We start from the raw sequence: 21560 nt of genomic DNA on the forward strand, positions 1-21560 counted from the left end.
CGCATGTTTGTGTGCAGGTATGCATGCGGTGTGTGCACATGTGGAAACCAGAGGTGGATGCTGAGTTTCTTCCTCTAATTGCTTTCAGTTTTATGTATTGAGGCAGGGTATGTCAGTTGGGGTTATTATTGCTGTGATGAAACACCAAAATCAAAAGCTACCATGGGAGGAAAAGGTTTATTTGTCCTACACTTCCATAGCACTGTTCATCAGTAAAGGAAGTCAGGGCAGGAACTCAAGCAGGTCAGGGACCCGGAGGCTCCCAATACAGATGACAAGGAGAAGGGCTATTTATTTTATAAAACCCAGGACTACCACCCCAGGTCGACACCATGCACAAGGAATTGGGCCTTCCTCCATCAATCACCAACTGAGAAAACGCCCTATTAGATTGCTGACAGCCAAGTATTAGGGAGGCAATTTCTTAATTGAAGTTCCCCTCCTTCAGATGACTTTAGCTTGTGTTAGGTTGGCATAAAACTAGCTGGTGCACAAGGTCTCTCTCACTGAACCTGGAGCTCACCAAGTCTTCAAGACTAGATCCTCAACGCCTTCTCAGAGGACTTCAGTTCAGAGTAAAAACATGCTTGAAAACTGTGTATCCAGAGAGGCCCTCATAAGTGATAAAACAGGGAGAAGTAGGTAGAAGGTGGGGGGCACTGTAGTGGGTACAGGTATTTCATGGACAAGTGGGGAGAGACTGGCTTCCTAAGATGCTCCCAGGTTAGTGTACCAGCTCACTTCCAGCATTCTTTGGTCTTTTATACTTCAAGACACAATGTGGTGCAGGATAAGAAGAGGACCAGGGGAGGACAGACCTATGTCCAGAGTCCCCCCCGTGTTTGTGAATGCCAGTGCCTCACGCCGTCTTACTTTTCAAGCATTTTCACACTTATTCTAACTGCCTGTAACATGTATTCATTTTCTTCCAGCTGGGCATGGTGGCACACACCTGTAATCCTAGCACTCGGCCAGCTGACACAGGAGGATGACAAGTTTGAGATAAGTCAGGCTACACAGCAAGATTCTGCCTCAGAGAACAAAACCCAACAAAGCTGAAACTCCCCAGAGCAGGGAAGAAATGCTGTTTGAGTGTTTGGCTGGACTCGTCACATCGTGATGACTGCTGGTATCTGTGTCCAGCTTCAGGTTATTTCCTCTGTATTTCCCTGGTGCCTTGGTTTGGATTTTTAGTCATTTAGGAGGCTTTTAAAAAACACCATCTACTTCAAAGTATGAAAAGTGTAAGTTCTGTGATTTCATATGACTCCGTCTGTCATTCTAAGTTGACTGTGATCTCTTTGCTTTTCAGTCCCCAACTTTCCACCAATTATCTAAGGTATGTGCTGCGTCATACACTTCAGCTTACATGAGCCCGGACGAGGCTTCATCTCTGGCCACAGCACTCATATTCCCTCCTCTTCACTTCTGAGATTTTCTGGAGGAGAATCTCTGTGTCTTTTCTTTCTTGAAAGTGCATTCTCAGGGATCTTTTAGAAATCTCTTTTACTAAAAACGGTTGTGGACTACAATTACAAATGCTCCAGCCATTCCGCCCCCTGATGATGAACTTGGGTTCATGTGCAGGCTTATGGCCAGAGCGGTGATTCTCAGACTGGGCTGCCCGTGAGGTCATCTAGGATAATCTGAAAGCATGAAAACCATCCTAAGGCAGGATCTGGGTCCTGTGGGTTTAAAAATCTTTCAGAGTGACTTACTTTGATGTCAGGTTAAAAACCAGGACATTGAGTTATCATACAAACAGGGCTGTCTGTTACTGCTCTGACCTGCTGTAAGCCTGGCTTATATTGGAACATGTTTAATAGCATAGAGAAAAAAAAAAAAAAAAAAAAAAAAAAAAAAAACAACCCGTGGCACACTTGTGGACTGACAAGAAGTACATTTGAGAGTACCCTATTTATGTTTTCTATTCTATTCCACCCTACCCTATCCTGTCCTATATTACAGCAGAATTTACTTTTAGTTCACTTAATGGTATCAAAAGTCAATCCCACCATTGTCATAAACAGATGGATTTCTTCCTAATCAACCTGTGCATTCTCTTGTTAGGTAGGAGTCAGAGCTCATTCGCCTCTGGTGACTGGCTTGCTAACATAAATTGTGATTGTATTCCCACCAGTGGGTAGCATCAAGGAGTTACTGCATTTCCCTTAAGGAGGCATCGCTTAGCAACGGAGTGTTTCCAGATGTCTTCCTTCACTGGAATTGCTCTCCCATCTTTTGACATGGTTTCTTTTTTGTTCCCCAGGGACTAACCATAGCTGGAAAAATAGCCTCTCCCCTTCATTACAGAGCTGTTTTTCTAGTATATTCAAATACAATCAGATATTTATCATCCTCTAGATTGTACTGAATTGTGGCAATACTGAAGTAATGTCAAATGACATTCTACTTTTTCCTTGCTGTGATAAAAAAATCTGATGAAAGAAACTTCAGGAAGGAAGTTTATTTTGGCTAATGGTTCTAGGTACAGACCATCCAACATGCCTCAAAGTCTTGAATGGGACTCTGGCCAGCTCAAGCATGGTGAACATGGCTTTGGCAGGCCTTGCTCTTCTCTCTGATTCCTTCTGCCTTGCTAAAAACCATTTGATTACATTCCTAAAGCTGGCCACCAAAGTCTTTTTCCCTTATTTGACTACTTCCTCCTTCTGAGGGTAACTACCAAGTCTGGCTATCAAAGGATTGAAGTCCAGCAATCAAAAGTCCCCTTTGGTTCACTTAATTAATACACACAATTAGAAAATATCACCACATTCTAGTCCATTCTAAGACATGTTTCTTAGGTTATTGGAGATGGGAGGAACTGTAGGTGGTGCCATTCCCTAGACTGGGAAGAACTGAGGGTGGCACCATTGGGATCTTACACTGTAAGAAAAAGAAGAGGTGCGCTGAATGCTAGCATTTAGCACTTAGCATGCTGTGCTTTTTGATTGTGGATGCATTGTGACCAGCTACCTCACGTTCCTGCAGCCAAGAATGAAGGGGACCCCTCCCCCACAGAAGGGGGCTCCCTCCCAATTCCAAATTAGGCATAAACCACACCCAAACACCTGTTTTCTCAGAGGGATCCTTCCTTAAGTGGGAAAGAAAAGTTAAAGTGGCTGTTTTTTGACTCAGGCAGAAAAACATCAGCCAATGACCTCATAGGTATAATTTTTCAGAGAAAAAAAAATGGGAGATCTGTGTTAGGTCCTAGCATTAGAAAGGTTGAGAGCCATTGTTCTAACTTCTCTTTTGGCTGAGTCAGACAATAGCTGGGAGCTTTGGCTTAAAGAAAAAAACAAAAGAACACACAAACAAAACACTTTTCTTCAGAGTTTTATATAGAACTTACTAAAATCTTTAGGGCTGCGAACATGACTCAACCTATGTGACTGTGAAAAAAAAAGAAGGTTTCAGAAATTTTTCTGCTGTTACTTTTTTTTTGTTGATTCATCTCATTTTATTTATCATTCTTTGACCTGTAATCTTTTTGATACTCCAAATTTCTATAAAAAGCATGTGTGTGCTGTGTCCCCAGACACAGTAGGACACACTTGTAATCCCAATGGTGAGATGAAGAAACAGGTGTGCTAGCCTATGTTCCAGGCTAAAGAGAGACCTTATATCAAATAATAGGTAGAAACCATCTGAGGACTGGCATCTGAGGTTCTTCTCTGATCTGTACATGTATGAATGTGTGCATTCGAGTGCACGTGCACACCCCCCCACTGCATTCTTCACATGAATACACACACAAACATGGCATTCTTCACATGAATGAATACACACACACACTCACACACACACACTGCATTCTTCACATGAATGAATACACACACACACACACACACACACTGCATTCTTCACATGAATGAATACACACACACACAAACACACTGCATTCTTTACATGAATGAATACACACACACACACACACACACACACACACTTAAGTAAAAATTTAGAGCTGGAGACCTTCATCAAATCAGTTAAGATCAGAGAAAAAAATCACATTGATGTCAAACAAAGACAAAATGAGATGAATCAAGGAAGAAAAGTATCAAAATAACAGCTCCACAATTTCTGGGACCTTCTTGTTTCCACATGGTCACACCTGTTCCGCTGTAGGCATGTCTGCTGGAGCTTTGGTATTTTGTCTTGTTTTTCCTTTTGGATAAACTGCAGCTTAGTTTTATGTTCTACAAGGCAGTGCTTAATAAAATTTGCTGATAGTATGAAAGCTCATTATTTACTGGGACTTATTATGTCCAAATTTAGCAAAGCCTGAAGAATGTTTTATTGGCCTCATTAAGCATTAATGATGAGGGTGATTCTGAATCCACTGAGAATTACAGGGTGCAGAGAAATAACAGAATTTATGGAGGACAAAATCTGACTTAGATAAATGCTATTATTTCTACTGTAGGTCCTATATACTGAAAGAATGACTTGTGATCAATCATATTTTGTTTCTAATTTTAAGTATAGGCAAAGGTTAATTACAAAATCACTTGCCATGACATCATATGACTCTCCATTTCTAAATACTTTGCTCCGGCTCTGTATGATCCCTTGGACGATTAGCTCTTCCAGGATGTCTGATGACTTTGGTCGCTCCCAACTCTCCAGGAGTTGGGGTTTGCTGATCAATCCATTGGCCACTGGGTCTTCCAAAAGGAAAAGCATAAAGAAAGGGAAATGTAAGAATAAAGAGTTTATCACTTAAATGCTAAATGAGGGCTGGAGAGATAGCTCTGTGGGTAAGAGGGCTTGTTGCAAAATCAGGAGGAACCAAGTTCAAATCCTCAGCACCCGTGTAAAAAGTCTGGCATAGTCATCATACCCACACCTCCAGCACTTTGCAGAGAAATAGGGGATTGGGACAACAGGGTCCTTGTGGCTTGCTGGCTACAACCTACTTCCAAATCCAGCAAGAGACCCCATCTCCAGGGAACAAGGTGAGGAGTGATAGATTAGGGCACTTGGACATTCTTTTCCAGCCTCTGCCCACAGGCATGTGCACCTGCACTCTAGCATACACAGCACACACATGCACACATACACAAAGTAAAGATTTTAACAATGCAAAGTGCATGCCTTATACAAGTCGCCGAGTAAAGTCTTGTCTCAACGTTTTCTCTAAATATCTGGGTTCTTTCCAAACATGTTTTCCATCTGTCTGCCTGTCTATCTACCCACCTACCAACCTACCTAGCCACCCACCCATCCACCCACCCATCCATCCATCCATCCATCCATCCATCCATCCATCCATCCATCTATCTATCTCTTGTATGTGTATGTGAGTGTTGTGAGTGTGTGTGTATGAGTGTGTAAGTGTGTGAGTGTATATGTGTAAGTGCATGTGTGTGTGTGAGTGTGTATATGTGTGAATGCATGTGTGTGAGAGTGTGTGTATGGGTGAATGCATTGTATAGAAGTGAGTGTGTATATGTGTGAATTCATGTGTGTGTGTATGAGTAAATGCATTGTGTGAGAGTGTGTATATGTGTGAGTGCATTTGTGTGAGTGTCTATGAGTGTGTGAGTGTGTATGTGTGTGTGTGCATGTGTGTGTGTGTCTATGAGTGTGTTAGTGTGTATGTGTGTGTGTGCATGTGTGTGTGTGTGTTGAGGGACCCGGTCTTCTTCCATCATGGGCATTCCAAGGATTTAACTCAGGATGGCAGGGTTCATCCCTAGCCCTAGCATCTGGTTTTCATTATAAAGCTGCGTGATATTTTTGAAGTTCAAGTTTTTACTGTCTTTATAGAGGAAATGATTTGGCATAATCTGTTCTTTTTGGAGTGAGTCTCATGTGACCACAATCAAGTCCTGTCTCTGGGCTGCTATGTACAGCCTTCTGTTGTAACAACATTCATACACTTTGGTCAGATGTCATTGATCTGCCTCACTAATGACAAGGCTCAACTCCAGCTAAGGCCTGAGACATTCTTCTGGTGACTCTTCTGAGCTGCCGTTTGGTTTCTATGCTTTGTACACAAAAGGTAAACAGCATGAAGTTGCCAAGGGCTGTCTGGTTCTGCAACCCTGGTATACAGTTTCACCATCTGCTAAATCTACAGAGAGAAAGCATGCCTTTTTGGAGAGAGTCCTCGAATCAGAGCAGAATTGGACCTAGAGCACTATCAGCTAAGATCCTATCAATGATTTTAAAGATGAACCCTGGAGCCAGTCACAGGAGAGGGTTTATGAACCGCCCTCTAGAGCGAGGCCTCCTCATTGCAAGTCATCCATGTGAAGAAACAGCCACCTCCACACAACCACATCATAAAGTAAAGGGTGCCTGCTTGCTGTCTCAAAGATGGGCCTGTTTCTCACGTCAAAACGACACTGTGCAGAGCCCTCTGCAGTAAGCGTCCTTCACAAAGCCCAGTCAGTAGATGGAGACACTTGCAGCTGTTCCTAACCTCTGTGGTTACAAAGACAACTTTCATGAGTTTTCGTGGTTTGAAAGCATATGCAGAGATCGCTGCACACGCTGACCAGCTGTTTCTCATTTCAGACCATCAGTCCACCTGTCACCAGAGAGGGCTCTGGCTGACCATCACATGGCATCAGTAAAGGGCCAGTCTGCTCAGTACTTTCCAGTGCTGGCTCTTCAGCTTCGTAGGTGTGTGAAATAGAGCCCATTCTTACTGTAAAGTGCTCTGCATGGTCATACAGAAAGCACTTACACACGTAAGCAGACTGGGAACTTGGTAACACAGGGGACAATTCAATGTAAAGGCCATAAGTAAACACCTCCACGGATTAAGAATGATTTCATTGTTATCGTTATTGTTAAAGGGTGGACTTGCCTATAACCCTAGAACTCAGAAGGTGAAGGCAGGAAAATCAGGTGTTTCATGGCAACCCTATTTGAGACTCCATATCAAAACCAAAAACAACCAACCAAACAAACAAAAAAGGTGAACTTACCAGGAAGGGTTAACATAATAATGATTACTGTTTACTGAGTGTTTCCTCACCTTTCTATGCTAATTGCTTTATAATCTGTATAGCACCAGTTCAACTATCAATATATGAGAGAGGAGCTATAATCCCTATTTTACCATTAAGTACACTGATATGATACAAGTTAATTGCTCAAGGGGATGAGACTAGTTAGAGTGGTAACTAGGACTTAATTTGATTTCAACACCAAGTTCTCAACCTCACTAGTCTCTTTCCTAAATATGATCTAGGAGTAGTTGAACCACAGGTATTCCATCTCTCCCAGATGTTTCTAAAAGGTAACACTAACATAAAGAAATGAATGGAACCATTTCAACCCAATGCCTTGTGAGTCTATTAAAGTGTTTGTCTTAGCAAGTAGAGTAATGACCCTAGACAGAGATTCTTAAGAAATGTCAGACATTTCAACTCATTCTTCTGTGGAGTGTATTAGGTGGGGTGAGGGTTAAAAATAACCCTGTGCTTCTGTTTTATTATGAAGTATGTTCTTGACTTCTCTCACTGCTGTAACCAATTAGCTGACAAAAAGCAACTCAAGGGAGGAAGAAAGGTTTAATTTTGGCTCACAGTTGGGAGAAGTACATTCTTCACAGAGGTGAAGGCATGACAGTGGGAGCAATTTAGTCTGTGACACTGACCAACAAGCAAAGACTCATGGTTTCCTTTTCAATCTAGTGTAGGACCGCAGCTCATGGGGTGGGGCCTCTCATATCAACTGTGGGTTTTCTTTCCTCTGTTCATCTGCTCTGGAATCATCTGCTTGAGACTTAAAGGGGTGCTCAGTTACCATAGTAAATATAGAGAGCATAAAACCACCCAAATTGAGGAACAGTGTAGGAAACAAAAGGCCTGAATATACCAAGCTCTTAAAAGATAGAAAAAGGGCCTTAGCAAGAGAAGCACTTGCTGTGAACACACAAGGACTGGAGTTTGTATCCCAAGAATCTGAAGAAAAATTGGGTGAATGTGAGATCCCCACCTAAAATCCCAGCATGCAGGAAACAGAGACAAGGGACTCCTCAGAGTTAGCTGGCTAGTTAAAACAGTAAGTTCTGGCTTCCTCCAGACATGCTGACTCTCTATATCATGCAGATATCAACTAAAGAAGATACCTGATGTCAACCTCCGGCCTCTGTACACACACATGCGCCTGTATTCACATATGTACCCCATATAATGCAATCATTATTTTATCAGTTAGAGCTCCTAGAACTGCAGTTACAAGTGGTTGTGCTGGGAACCAAACCCAGATCCTATGTTCTAGCAATAAGTGCTAGTAACCACTAAGCCATCACTCTGGCTCCAATCCTGGCTATTTCCTGATCCTAACATGTAATCAGAGAAGAAATAATGGAGACATGGAATAAATACTTTCCTCCAAACTAAAAAATATGTTCATTCCCTCCAGATCTGTGCTGTTCATTTTGTTCCAAAGGCTGACCAACTATAAATAAGATGTCATCACTCAACGGCAAAGAAGAGCTCAAAGGAGGGGAAAACACAGCATTGCCTCAGAAGGGCCACAAATAGATTTTAAATGGCACACTAGATCATAATTACTTCTTTTATGTTTTTACTTTGTATTCTCTGATGTTGTGGATGGGGAGCAGTGGGGAGACAGTTTAATGATGGTTTTATTTATTTTTACAAATATAAATCTTTCTCTTAAGAAAATGACAACATAGTGGGGTTTACATTCCCTTAAGCCCTGTGATTTCTACTCCTAAAATGTGTTTTCAATTCTCAACAAGGGCTCTTGGTGTTTTTTTTTTTTTTTTTTTTTTTTTTTTTTAAGATGGCTTTAATTACTTCATCCACAAGATTAATGACTAGCAGTATTTACACACATGATAAAGGCCTAAGACTAAATTCTAATGTCTTGACATAAGAACCTTGCCATATAAAGTACACTATGACCCAAAAAAGAAGTGATCAATGGGTCGTCAGATACTTGCATTATATATTTAGAGGTCTACCAGATGTCTGGGGGATAGCATCAAGAACAGAGGCAGAGGTTACCTGAATTTATTCTCCTGTTTGTTTTACTAGGAGTTGGAGAATTTTCTGGAATAGTCCCAGGCAAGCTTCCCATCTGTACTTGTTGGTCCAGACTTTTGGCGTTGTCTGTGATATCCTTGGGCCATGCAGCTTGAGTTTGGGGACTGCAATTCTCTTTGGAAGAAGTTACTTTAACATCAGCCTGTGAAAAAAGAACAGCTTGGTAAGAGTCAAGGTTTCTTAGGAAAAGAACAATATTTCAGGGACTGCTTTGTGAGTATCTACCGGTTAGTGTCTTCAGTACTCTCAGTGATCACAGCCTGTGGATATTATGGTGTACAGCAAAGTGAGCTAGCAGATGTGATTAAGTAATGTTTCTGAGATGGTAAGGCTATTGGAATTTTTCACGGGAACCCCAGATGCAACCACAGTTGTTCTTATAAGAGACAGGCAGAGAGAGAGGGTTGTGGTTTGAATATAAAATGCCCCTAAAGGTTCATATATTGAAGGCTTGGTCCCCATCTGGTAGCCCTGTCAAGAGGAGATTGAATCACAGAAATGATAATCTGCTCAATGAAATGACACTTTGATGAATCGTAGTTGAATGGGCTTAGGGTGTGGTACCCAGTTGCAGAAATAAGACACTGAGGAATGGATTCTTATCTTCAGACCCTTGCTTTTTGCTCCCTTTACTTCCCATTTTCAATAAGATGAGCAACCTCACTTGATCAAGTTTTTTGTTGTTGTGCTTTGCTTCACAGCAATAGAGTCAAGTACCCAGGGGTGGAGACCTCTGAAATTTCTGGCAAAAATAATTTCCACTTAAGTTGTTTATCTCAAACATTTGTCATAGCAGCAGAAAACTTACTAACATGGAAAATTACTGATACTAGGAAGTAAGCCCATTAGTATAACTACTCCTGATTGTGTGATTCAGAACCTTATGGACCTGGATTATGGGAGAAAATTTGGAAAGTATGGAGATACAGGAGAGAGAAACCCTAGATTAATGTAGGCAGAGCTCAGTGGGAAATCATGAATGGACCACAGAAGTCCAGATTATCAATAGAAATTCTGATAGTAAAAATGTTCCCATGAGATTTCAAATGAAAATAAGGACTCTAGTGGGGATTGGACAAGGGTCCATAAATTTAAATTCTGCCAAGGACTCTACATTGTACCTCTCCCTGATATTTTGTGTAAGGGTAAATTTCAAGTTGACAGACAGACTAGTTTACTAGAGAACATTCTCAGGAAGAATATATTAACATTGTGGCATGGGTACTGCTGGCTTCTTTTAGCCCAATTTACAGTGAAACCTAGTATCAAAAATCAGAGCAAAAGGAATAGAAAAAAATTTAGCCATATATACAGGAAGGACTATGTTTATAGTTGGTAAGGAAATTATCACCAAATACTTGGCTCTGAGATAATAGGAAAAGTACCCAGAATAAACATCAGGAGTTGGTCTGGTGGCATCCATCAATGGCTCATTGTAACTCAATGGAAAGACTTTGCTTTGAAATGGGAGCTCTGGAGAACCTGCCTATACAGGACCACCTGGAAGGCATTTTTTTGTGTTTAGTCATCCATGTACATAGAGGCATCAGAGGACATTTCTCCCCAGGAACAGTCCTTGTCATCATTCACGTGATACTAGTTTTTGAGGCATTGAGAATGCAAGAGTTATGGGATGATGGAGGCTTTCACCAAGATTACTAAGGAAAGTCTCAGGAGCCAGACCATTTGCATGGCAGGATTAATGTGCTTGCATGTGCTCCCTTAAAAGGGCATAATAGGACGTTGTAAGGGTGAAACCTAAGCTGTAGCAGAGATGCTCTGGTGTCATGAAAAACAGGGACAAGAAACATCTACTGAGAAAATGTCTGCCAGTGGTCACAGCCAGCTGGGGAAAGGAGTATGGGCTTTGGCCAACAAGGCTCTGAAGGTGGGGTTCACCAATCCCTTGAGGTCTGCATCTTGCCACCACATGTGTCTGATACCAAATAAATGTGGAAAAAAATTTACTGTTTGCCCTGCTGAATTTCAGTCCGTTTTGGTCCCTTCCTTCCCACCTCTTTTTTTGGGACAGAAATGTTTGAGCTGAGTGATTGTGCTTTAGAATTATATAACTTTACAATTTTTCTCCTATATTTATTTATTTTTTCATTGCTAGAGATCAAATTTGGGACCTTGTATGTTGTCTATAGGCAAATGTACTACCATTGAGTTATACTCACAGCTTTTGTAACTTTTATGTGGACTCACAGATAAGAGTTGGATCCACATCTTAGTTTAACCCATATAAAAGCCAAAAAGGCCACCATTTTGAGTCCTACTAGGGACACCAAGATGAACAAGTTCACAGTCATCAATCATGTATGAAACTAGAGATACCACTGTGTAAAAAATATGTATTTTTAAAAATGCCAGTTTTGTAGTTTAACACATAAAAAGACCCATTAAAACAACCGATTAATATAGAAGAGGATCATGGTGGTCAAGTCTGTATCAGCTGAGATAGGGTGTAGTAGTCAGGTTTCCAGTCAGACTATAACCTAAGCATATCGAAGGGGATCATGGTGGTCAAGTCTGTATCAACTGAGATAGGGTGTAGTAGCCAGGTTTCCAGTCAGACTATAACCTAAGCATATCGAAGGGGATCATGGTGGTCAAGTCTGTATCAACTGAGATAGGGTGTAGTAGCCAGGTTTCCAGTCAGACTATAACCTAAGCATATCGAAGGGATTTTGTAGATAGAATTGCACCTACAATCCATTGACATAAGGTAGAAGAGATTCTTTAGACCATCTGAGTGGGTCTCTTCCAATAAATTGACAGCTTCTGGTGTAGACCTGAGGTCTACTCGAGGGAGGAGAAAGGGTGCCTTTGGGTTGCAGTTTCACCTTCTAGTCCGCCCCTTCCTGTCTCATCCTATAGAATTTGGGCATGGCTGGCCACCCTCCTGAAAGCATTCCTTTGTTATATATGTATCTTTCTACCCATCAACTCACCCATCTATTCATTCATCCATTTGTCCTTCTGGATCTTTTTTTCTGGTAGAATCCTGACTGATACAGAGGCTCAGTAGAAAATGGCAAATACCAACCCCTGGACAGAAGCATTATCTACATGTTGGTATTGGCTCCTAAGTGTATCTGCTCATTGAAGACTTTAAAAAGATAAATCAGAGCTCTCTAAAAAGCCAGTGAAAAGAAGTTCAGAACCATTCTGTTCTTGGGGAAGTACAAAATAAAATCTTAAAGTTCCTGCAGAAAGCTAATTATGGAGTAACTTTGAGGCTTAGAAACTCCAGTCCTTAGTTTATGCCCTACAAATATGAAAATAGCGTTTAGGTAAAAATTTGTGCATGTTGTCTATAATTATTATTCATAATGTTCAAAAAGTGGAAATAACTCAACTCAAATGTCTATCAACTGATGGTTAGGGGAAGGAAGTGTATCATGATCATGCAAAAATATTATTTAACAATAACAGGAGATTAAATACTGACATATGTCATAACATAGACATGAGAAAACTTTCTTAAAGGAGAGGATCCATTCACAAAGACTGTTCTAAGGTCAGATGGACTCAGTCGTAGTAGTAGGAGCAGAGACTGGGGCAAAGGGATTTGGGAGAGGGGGAAAATGAGGGGAAGAAGATCAGCTGCTCATAGGCAGTCATTTCTTTGGGGAAGGATGTGCTGAAAATAGATGACACAAATGGCTGTCACATGCATATTTTAAGGATGAACTATATAGTGCATGAATTATACTATAATTAAACTGTTATTAAAAATAAAATAAATTATATTCTTTGTGAAGTCATGTATTTATGTGATACATTTTTCCCTACACTGACAATATATTAGAGACATTTATCTAATTTGACTTCATTCTATTTAATGGCAAGAAGTAGTTATTTATGGACAATGATGTTAGTTATTATATAGTTGACCATGTAACTACATCATAATTTATTTAGCTCATTCATGGGACTTCTAATTTTCTGCTATTATAAAGCAGGCTACCTCATACACATATTTGTTAGCTGATTTTGTTACAGTTCCCTGATGCATACATTCTACCTGAAATCCTATGTGCTTTCAATACTCTATATATTTCTAGAGGGTTCTTCATAAGCACTGCACCAATTCATAAGTCCCTGCTCCATTGGTTATATAGTCTTCAAGCCACTAATATAAGACACAGGTCCCGGTGAGACTTTATAGTCTTATAGCAAAGGAATAAAAATGTAGTGTGGTTTTCTTCCACCTGTTCACTGCCATAGGCATCACCACCAATAATGAGAAAGCAGATTCCTGAGAAGTGTTGTCTTACTTGGGGTTACTATTGCTGTGATGAAACACCAACATCAAACATCACTGTTCATTATCACTTAAAGTCAGAACAGGAACTCAAAAAAGGCAGGATCTTGGAGTCAGAAGCTGATGCAGTGGCCATGGAGGGGTGCTGCTTACTGACTTGCTCCTGTGGCTTGCTTAGCCTGCTTTCTTATAGAACCCAGAACCACCAGCCCAGGGATGACTCAACCTACAATAGTCTCAGAGATCCTCCATTAACGAACAATTAAGAAAATGCTGTACAGGCTGGCGATAACCAGTCTCATGGAGGCATTTCTCAATTGGGGTTCCTTTTTTATAGTTGACTATAGCATGCATCAAGCTGACATAAAGTAGCTAGTACTTACACCATACACAATATAACACACACACACACACACACACACACACACACACACACACACACACACACGTGTATTTGATATGTCCAGAAAAGGAAAATGAGACGTCTTTAGTTTCTTTCCTGTTGAGACAAAACCACCCTGACCAAAAGCAACTTAGGTCAAGAAAGAATCTTTTTTCTACTTCTAGGCCATAGTCCATCACTAGAGGAAGTCAGGGCAGGAACTCAAGACAGGAACTTAAAACAGAAACTATGGAGAAATGTTGTCCATGAATCACTTTCTGGCTTGCTTGAAGGCACATGTTTAGCTAGCTTTCCAATGTAGACTAGGACCACTTGCCTAGGGATGGTGCCACCCACAGTGGGATATCATCTCCTACATCTACATCAATTAACAATCAAGACAATTCCTCCACAGACATGTCTAGAGGCCAGTCTGATCCAGTCACTCCCTCAGTTAAGGGTTGGCTTAGAACCTTCAAATGGTTCTAGGATGTGTCCCGCTGAGAAAGCTAACCAAGACACCCTGTGATGCTTTCCTCTGGGGGGGGGGCATAGTTCCTGTTGAGCTTAAAGATGTATAAGCCCTATTGTGGGTTCTTTCCCTAGATTTCAGATGATTAAAGCCAGTAATAGCAAGAGGGATATTTTCACAAGTTGATTGCATTTTCATGTTTTTTTTTTTTTTTTCTTTTTTCAAAACTTTCAATGTGCCATGGAACATATAAGGAAGGATTTTTGTCATTTAGCATTTCTAAATAGAGATATTGAAAAATACAAGAGGCTCAATGACAGCTACACTAAAATAATGACAAAACACCACTTAGGAACTGAACAAAAAATTGATTGTTAATAAACTGGAAGAGCTGGCTTTCTTCCCCACACTGTGCTTGAAATAGATTCCAATACTTCAACTTCAAATGACCTTACTATGGCTGCCTCATCACCAGAGCTGCTTGGTTTGGGATGTGGGACCCCAGCAAGGGTCTCTACCCATTTGTGTTTACAGACAGGCACTTTTGAGTCCTGGGAGTAGATAAAACTTAATGTGTAACCAACAGAACATGATCTTTGATCTTTTAGCATCTCCTAACGTATACCAGCCCTCAGTTTCTAGAAAGAGATGAAAGGTTTTGCTCTTTGGAAAGCTAAGAGCATCTTTCAAATGTCATGTCAATTTGTAACATGTTTTAAGAACGTTGGCTCCGTTTCATGATCTAGATTGAGGTAGCTGGAAGTCAAAGACACCAGCATTACTGACAAATAATTGAATCTCATTGGGGATGTAGTCAGCAGTGCTCAGTTCTGTCTGTGCATGTAAGGTTTATATTATCACACTAGTATGTACTGACATATCTGGATTGCATAAGAAATGGTGCTAGGCTTCGTCACAGAAGGAGGGTGGAAGTTTTTTTTCTCAAGATGAAGTTGTCAAAATATATGGTCAATGTTTCTATATTTTGTATATTTCGATGCCTTGGAGATTACACTTTTATCAAGTTTAGCATTAGAAACTTAGCTTTAAAAACAGCTTGTCCAAAGCCAAACAAGTTTCTGAGTCACCAGCATTCTGAAAAAAAGATACCAGTTATAAAAAGATACTGGCTTCACTATAGATAGGTGTCTTGCTTTTAATGGTGTGTGTGTGTGTGTGTGTGTGTGTGTGTGTGTGTGTGTGTGTGTGTGTGTGTTTAAGTAGTATAAGTACTGTATGTACTTCTGTAGCTTCTTCTGGGAAACATATTTTCCAAACAGCTTGGCAGGAATTACTTGTTGATACTCCCTGAGCTGAAATCTTCAATCACTTTACAAGCAGAATCATGTATAAATATATTTACCTGTGGACCTATGGGAAGACTTTGTTCTTCAGAACTAGAATTTTTGCTAATTTGCTTTTAGTAATTTAATTACAAATAATAACCCCTCAAAAACCACTCAGGAGTAACAAGATTTAAGAAGGCCAAGAAATGGCTCAGCAGGCAAAGCTGTTGGTGTGCAAACATGAGGATATGAATCTGGATCTCCAGCACCCACATATAAATCTGAGTGTGGTGTGTGCCTGTACTCTGAGTGCTGAAGACAGAGACGGAGATTCTAGGTGCTTGCTGGGTAGCCAGTCCAGTCAATTAATGAGCACCAGGGACAGCAAGACGAATTCTCTTAAAACATAAAGCACAGGTCAATAAAATGGCTCAGTGGAAAAAACAACTTGCTGCCAAGCCCAGGGACCCAAGTTCAATCCCTGGGATCCATATACTAGAAGGTAAGAACTGACTTTCACAGACTAATCAGTGACCTCTATTGCTGTGTGCACACAATATATAAAATGCGGTGCAAATATTGTAGTGAGTAACAGAAGAAGGTACCAAACATCAACCTCCGGCTTCCACAAATGCATAGGTACACGCACCACTGTCCCCCTTCCTCGGCACACACATGTGTACCCACACAGACATGTTTGTGAGTGCATGCGCAAACAGACACACATACACACACACAGAGAGCATTTTAAGAAGTAACTTAGTTCTTTTTGCAGTCAAAAATGAAGGCTTTTATCAGATGTTAGAGAAAGCCTATGCAGGGTCCTTTATGATCACTCCTTAAATTCTAAGCTCTCTCTCTCTTAATCATAGGCCAAGAATATTGAGTTACTCATATAGAAAAAGCATTTTTCCTACCAAGAATCACTGTCTATGTTTTTCCTATTATAATGCATTATTTTTCTGTAATGATGTCACACCTATTTAGACAAAGGTAAAAGTGAGCAGGAAGTCTACAGACAACTCCCAAGGGTTTTAGTTTAGAATATATTTTAAAGTAAAAATTACTAAGAAATGTAAATACTTCATATAAGCAAATACCTTCATCTCAGTGTTTTATTTATTTTGTTGGCCTCTCTGAACTCCTAAACTTGAGGGAAAGTCATGGAGGCATTGTTACACTAATGGTCACTGAGTGTTTAATTAATAATCACACCCTTCCCAGTTCATATTTGCAAAGTCAAGTGTATGGGAAGAGAAGATGTATTCAGGAGTCAAATGAGTTTACTTTCCAGTGATTTCAATGTTGAGTTTCCTCCTAGACATCATCATTCGACTCCTTATGTTGCTGGAAGACAAGAACATGCTAAGGAATCTGGGAAGCGGAGGAGGGGAAAGCATGAAATCACAGGGCATTCGTTTGTGGTTTGTTGGTCTGCACAGTTTGCTATCGATAAAATGACAAAGACGGTTTCTGTCTGCAGGGACAGCTCATGGTGGGAGGATACAGTAAGTAAACAACATGAGCTCTCTCCTCAGTTCAACAGGAGAAGGTAGATCAACCTGGCCAGCATGGTTGTCAGGAGCAGGTGTCAGAGGCAGCAGAGTGACTCAGAATTCTCTAAAAGGTGGGATGTGTGACTTGTACAGGAAGAAGGGAAAACCCGACAGGGGAGGATGATAGGTACAATGATTCTTTCGGGTAGAAAAGAAAGTACCTGCTGAACATCAGGAAGGCTTGCTTAAAACACAGATGTCAGAAGGAGAAAGCTGGAGAAGGTGTCAGGGTCAACTCAAGGGTACACATGGGTGGCTAAGCTAAGGTTGGTAAGGATCTTACCTCAGGTTTACACAAAAATTACCCCAACTTGTTTTCTGCTACTGTTCTATGTGAAATATGGGTATGAGCACTTTATGTGAATTAAATTCACTTGATTCTCATAAGAACTCGATGAAGATAGATATCAGCATTTCTGTTATTTTATAAATAAGGAAATAGACACTGTACAGGTTAAAGGATTGGTTTATAAACATGTTTGTAGGATGCTGTCTTGACTGTCAATCAGTGCTGGAGGTCCCAGTCTACTGTGGGCAGCATCATTCCCTAGGTCCTGGGCTTTAAAAAAAGGCTAGGTAAACATGAGCCTATGAATGAGGCAGTAAGGAGCACTTATCTGTGGTTTCTGCTTTAAGTTCCTTCTTAAGTCTCTGTGATCTTAAAGTATGAACCAAATAAATCCCCCTCCCAAGTTACTTTTGGTTGTATTATTTGTCAGGACAACAGAAAGAAAACTAGATAAACATCCTGGACTCATTGTAGGCTCTGTGGTGACTTGACAGATATGCTAATCCTTCTGACTAGTGTATTTGACCCTTGGAAGAACTTGACTTGTGGCCCTGACACCTGGTCTATATAATAAAAGTGTATTTGGCGATAATTATATGGTTGAGCAAATGAAAGCAGGTACAAAAGAAATATAAATAGTGAAAGATTTCTTATATATGATCGTACCTGAGAAATTATTTTAAAAGGTAATGAGTCTTAGCATCATAACCTAAATTTCATAAATGTATTTTTGGAAAAAAGGGGAGAAATGTACAATCAAAGCAACAATAACTGAGGTGCCCAGAGAGCTGGCTTGGAGCTCATAAGCTTGTGGAACAGAAGAGCCTTCAAAGCAGAGGATAATGCTGGGCCACCAGTTGGGGGTAGAGCTCTGTACTGAGGGATGGATTAGAAGCTCATCAGTCCTGCTGAGGAGCAGGTCTAGGAATGACCTTCCATAGGGTCAGGAAACAGCATGGGAAAAGCAGAGAGTTGTGGGCAGGACCTGAAACAAGCACTGCAGGTCATTTGGCCTGTGAGAGCAAGAGTCTGTGAGAGAGGAAGGGTAGGTGAGAGAACTCGACATTAGCAAGCAGTCAGTACACTATCGGGAGGGCTTTCTTGAAAAGATGGGGGGCAGAGTGCTGGTGGGGCGGTTAGGTTGTTCAAGAAAAGGAAGTGACCCTGAGCCCAAAGTCATCCTTGGCTATATAAAATCCTGCCTCAAAAATGTATTGATACCTTAATTAAACTTAAACAATCACTGTTAGGAACAGAAAGCAGAACACAGCATTTGTGTAGGTCGCATCTGAGAACAGGCTTCTCTCAGAGCACGAGGGACTGAGCCTGGAGTCTCAACTTGATAGCATACCCCAGTTGAATGGCTATCTATCTATCTATCTATCTATCATCTATCTATCTATCTATCAATCATCTATCTATCTATCATCTATACCCACCAATTTATCCATCTATCCATTCATTCATCTATCTATCTATCTATCTATCTATCATCTATCTATTTATCTATCATCTATCTATCTATCTATTTATTGATCTATCTATCTATCTATCTATGTATCTATCTATCTATCTAAACATAGGGTCTCACGTGTTCCAGGGTTACCTTGAACTCACTGTGAAGCTGAGGATGACCTTGAATTCATGATCCTCCTTGCTTTTTGAGCTCTGGGATCACAGGCATGAGCTAGCATATTTGAGTTATGCATTGTTGGGATGAAACCCAGGGCTTTGTGATAGGCCAGCACTCTACCCACAAGCCCCATCCTCCAGGCTTGCTTTTTAAATCTACCAGGAGCTCAGATGTGCCACACACGTGCAGGATGATATCACTGGCCCCAAAGCATGTCTACACTGAGAAGACAGCGTATGCCTTTCACACAGCAGCCAGAAGAATGCCTTGTTTGGAAAAGGTGGCCCTGTGTGGCTATGAGCTGCTTCCCCCATCCTTATGTTGAAGTATGTAATGGACCCCTCCTTTGGTCAACCCAATGAATTGAGGTTTTGATACCAATGAAAGGTCCATTCTATTGGTCAAACTATCCTGATAGAATTCTAAAGAGACTCTTGTGCCCTTCCCTCTAGCCATTAGACTAGTAAGACAATAGTTCCTAAGAAGTTGTAATTTCTTCCCACGTCTCAGGCTAGGAGAGAGAACAGATGAGTTTGTGCCAGAGGCAGGCTTTGGCTCGCTCTTTCACGCAGGTCTGATAGACCACTTCTGATAGAGAGTCTGGAGCTGTGACCACTGTGAAGCCAGTGATAGGCAAGACCACACAGGCTCAGACCTGATTAATTATCAGTGCTTCTTGTCCTAAAATATGTTAGTTACATTTGCATGTGTGCGAACACATGTGTGAAGCTCAGAAAACAATTTTCAGGAGTCAGGTTTTTCCTTCTACCATGTGGTACCAAGTCGTTGAATGTGGGCCTTTAGGCTTGACATAAATACTCTTACCCATTCAGTTTAGACCTACACTTCACATCAGGACCCCAAAGACAGATGTGGGGAATCTCTGAACCTCTGTTTTTGTTCATTTTCCAATGTATCCCGTTGAAAATAATTTTAAAAATTCTTGCTTTTCACTATTTTTATAAATAGATTGACAGAATATAAATGGCCAAGCCTAACTTATTAGGTCTGTTGGGGCCTAACCATTATTGTAGAGTCGGGGAAGGATAATAAACAGTCTGGCCTCTGGCCCCCACTCCTATGGGAATTTTCCCAATATCTCCAAGTAAATGATACAAGCTTAAGGCACAGTGGATTGATTGGAAGGAGAATCGTAAAAACTAGGTTCCCTCTAACTTTGTCCCCAAAATGTTCAACAACCCAGACAACATAGCTGGATGTTTGGCAGCTCTGTGATCTGTCGAGAAACACAGATGACAGCAGTTCAGGACCAACGTTAGCTGGCAGCACTCAGGAACTCCCACCTTTGCACCAGACACTGGGCCGATGGCAGAAACCACCACCCTTCCACCTGTATGTGCCCAGGCTGTGATCTCATACACGTGTCTGCGGACACAGATACACAGAGACATGCACAGTTTCCTGTTCTAGAGACACCAGCCATCAGTAGCAGAATAAACTTGCTGTCTCTTAGTTTACACCCTCAGTCACATATCTACTAAGAGGGCAGTGAACTGCTCACTGGTTCCAGACCCCGTCAGAGCTAAGTGTGGAAGTGTGGAAAATCTCACTCCCCTTCCCTTCTCTCCCCTTCCATTTCCTCCTCTCCTCTCCTCTCCTCTCCTCTCCTCTCCTCTCCTCTCCTCTCCTCTCCTCTCCCCTCCTCTCCCCTCCTCTCCCCTCCTCTCCCCTCCTCTCTTCTTCCTTACCCTCCTCTCCTCTCTTTCCTTTATCCATGTCCTCTTTTCCGCTCTCTCTGACAGTGTCTTGCTCTGGGCTTCAGTATTCACTATGTAGTCCAGGCATGTGCTCCCACAAGGTCTGTCTGTGACTGTCTGTTACCTTGGATCCCTCTTCCCAGCCCTTCCTGGGAGAGGGCACGCGGCTCTGGCTCTGGTCCTCTGATTGCTGGGAAGTTCCACAGCCCATTGCTCCTCCTCTCTAGGCTTTGTCGGGAGAGCTCCTATCTTGTCCTGGAGTCCTTGTTCCTCAGTCAGGGCCCAGCACTCCCTCCTCCCATACCTTCAGGCTCAGCATCTGGGAAGTTGCTGGAAACTGTTGCCATAATAAACGGGCGTCACAGTCACACAGACCTGGGACCTGAGAGAGCGACGACGTGACTTTTGCAAGGGAAAACTAGATCTGAGTAGCTATCCAAATCTCTACTAGGAAGGACAGGAGGGAAAAGCCAAGTCTAAACAACCTGCTGGGCACTCTTTTCTTTCACCAGGTCTGCAGGGCACGCCCCCATACCTCTTCTCAGGGCCAAGCATAGCAGCAGCAGCAGCAGCCAGCCATCCGAAGACAATGAAATGCCTGCCAGAGGATGTGCAACTTCAGAAAGGATGCTCACACAAGAAATAAACCCCATTTCATGATGAAAATCACCCAGGAACACAAATAGTTCTGCAGCTGCTGGCGGGTCTTGAAATCATTTTAGACTTGCTAAGTCCATTTCAGGAGTGTTTGGGCAGCCGCGGTGGGAATGGGGTTGGGGCGGTATATGACCATTGCGCAGAGAATGAAACCAACAGGGTGTCGTGCCCCATCCCCCACGCCCACCCACCCAAGTCGAGAGAGGCGGAACAGGGGTCTGTGGGTTGTGCCCACGAGCAGCACATGTTTCAGAAC

General features: G+C 41.6%; 1 protein-coding gene across 1 annotated transcript in view; it reads right to left on the bottom strand.

Moving 5' to 3' along the window:
• Positions 1–20858, bottom strand: part of STMND1 (stathmin domain containing 1) — a gene marked incomplete at both ends in the record, with an annotated part of 33894 nt that extends 13036 nt beyond the window's left edge. Inside the window, 3 exons of the mRNA XM_080928682.1 lie at positions 4522–4673; positions 9003–9183; positions 20772–20858. Of these exons, the coding sequence (XP_080784808.1) occupies positions 4522–4673; positions 9003–9183; positions 20772–20858 (420 nt within the window). The remainder of the gene's footprint in view (positions 1–4521; positions 4674–9002; positions 9184–20771) is intronic.
• Positions 20859–21560: the final 702 nt, after the last annotated feature.

Source organism: Micromys minutus, assembly GCF_963924665.1.
Source record: "Micromys minutus genome assembly, chromosome: 1".
In the NCBI taxonomy this organism is placed as follows: domain Eukaryota; kingdom Metazoa; phylum Chordata; class Mammalia; order Rodentia; family Muridae; genus Micromys; species Micromys minutus.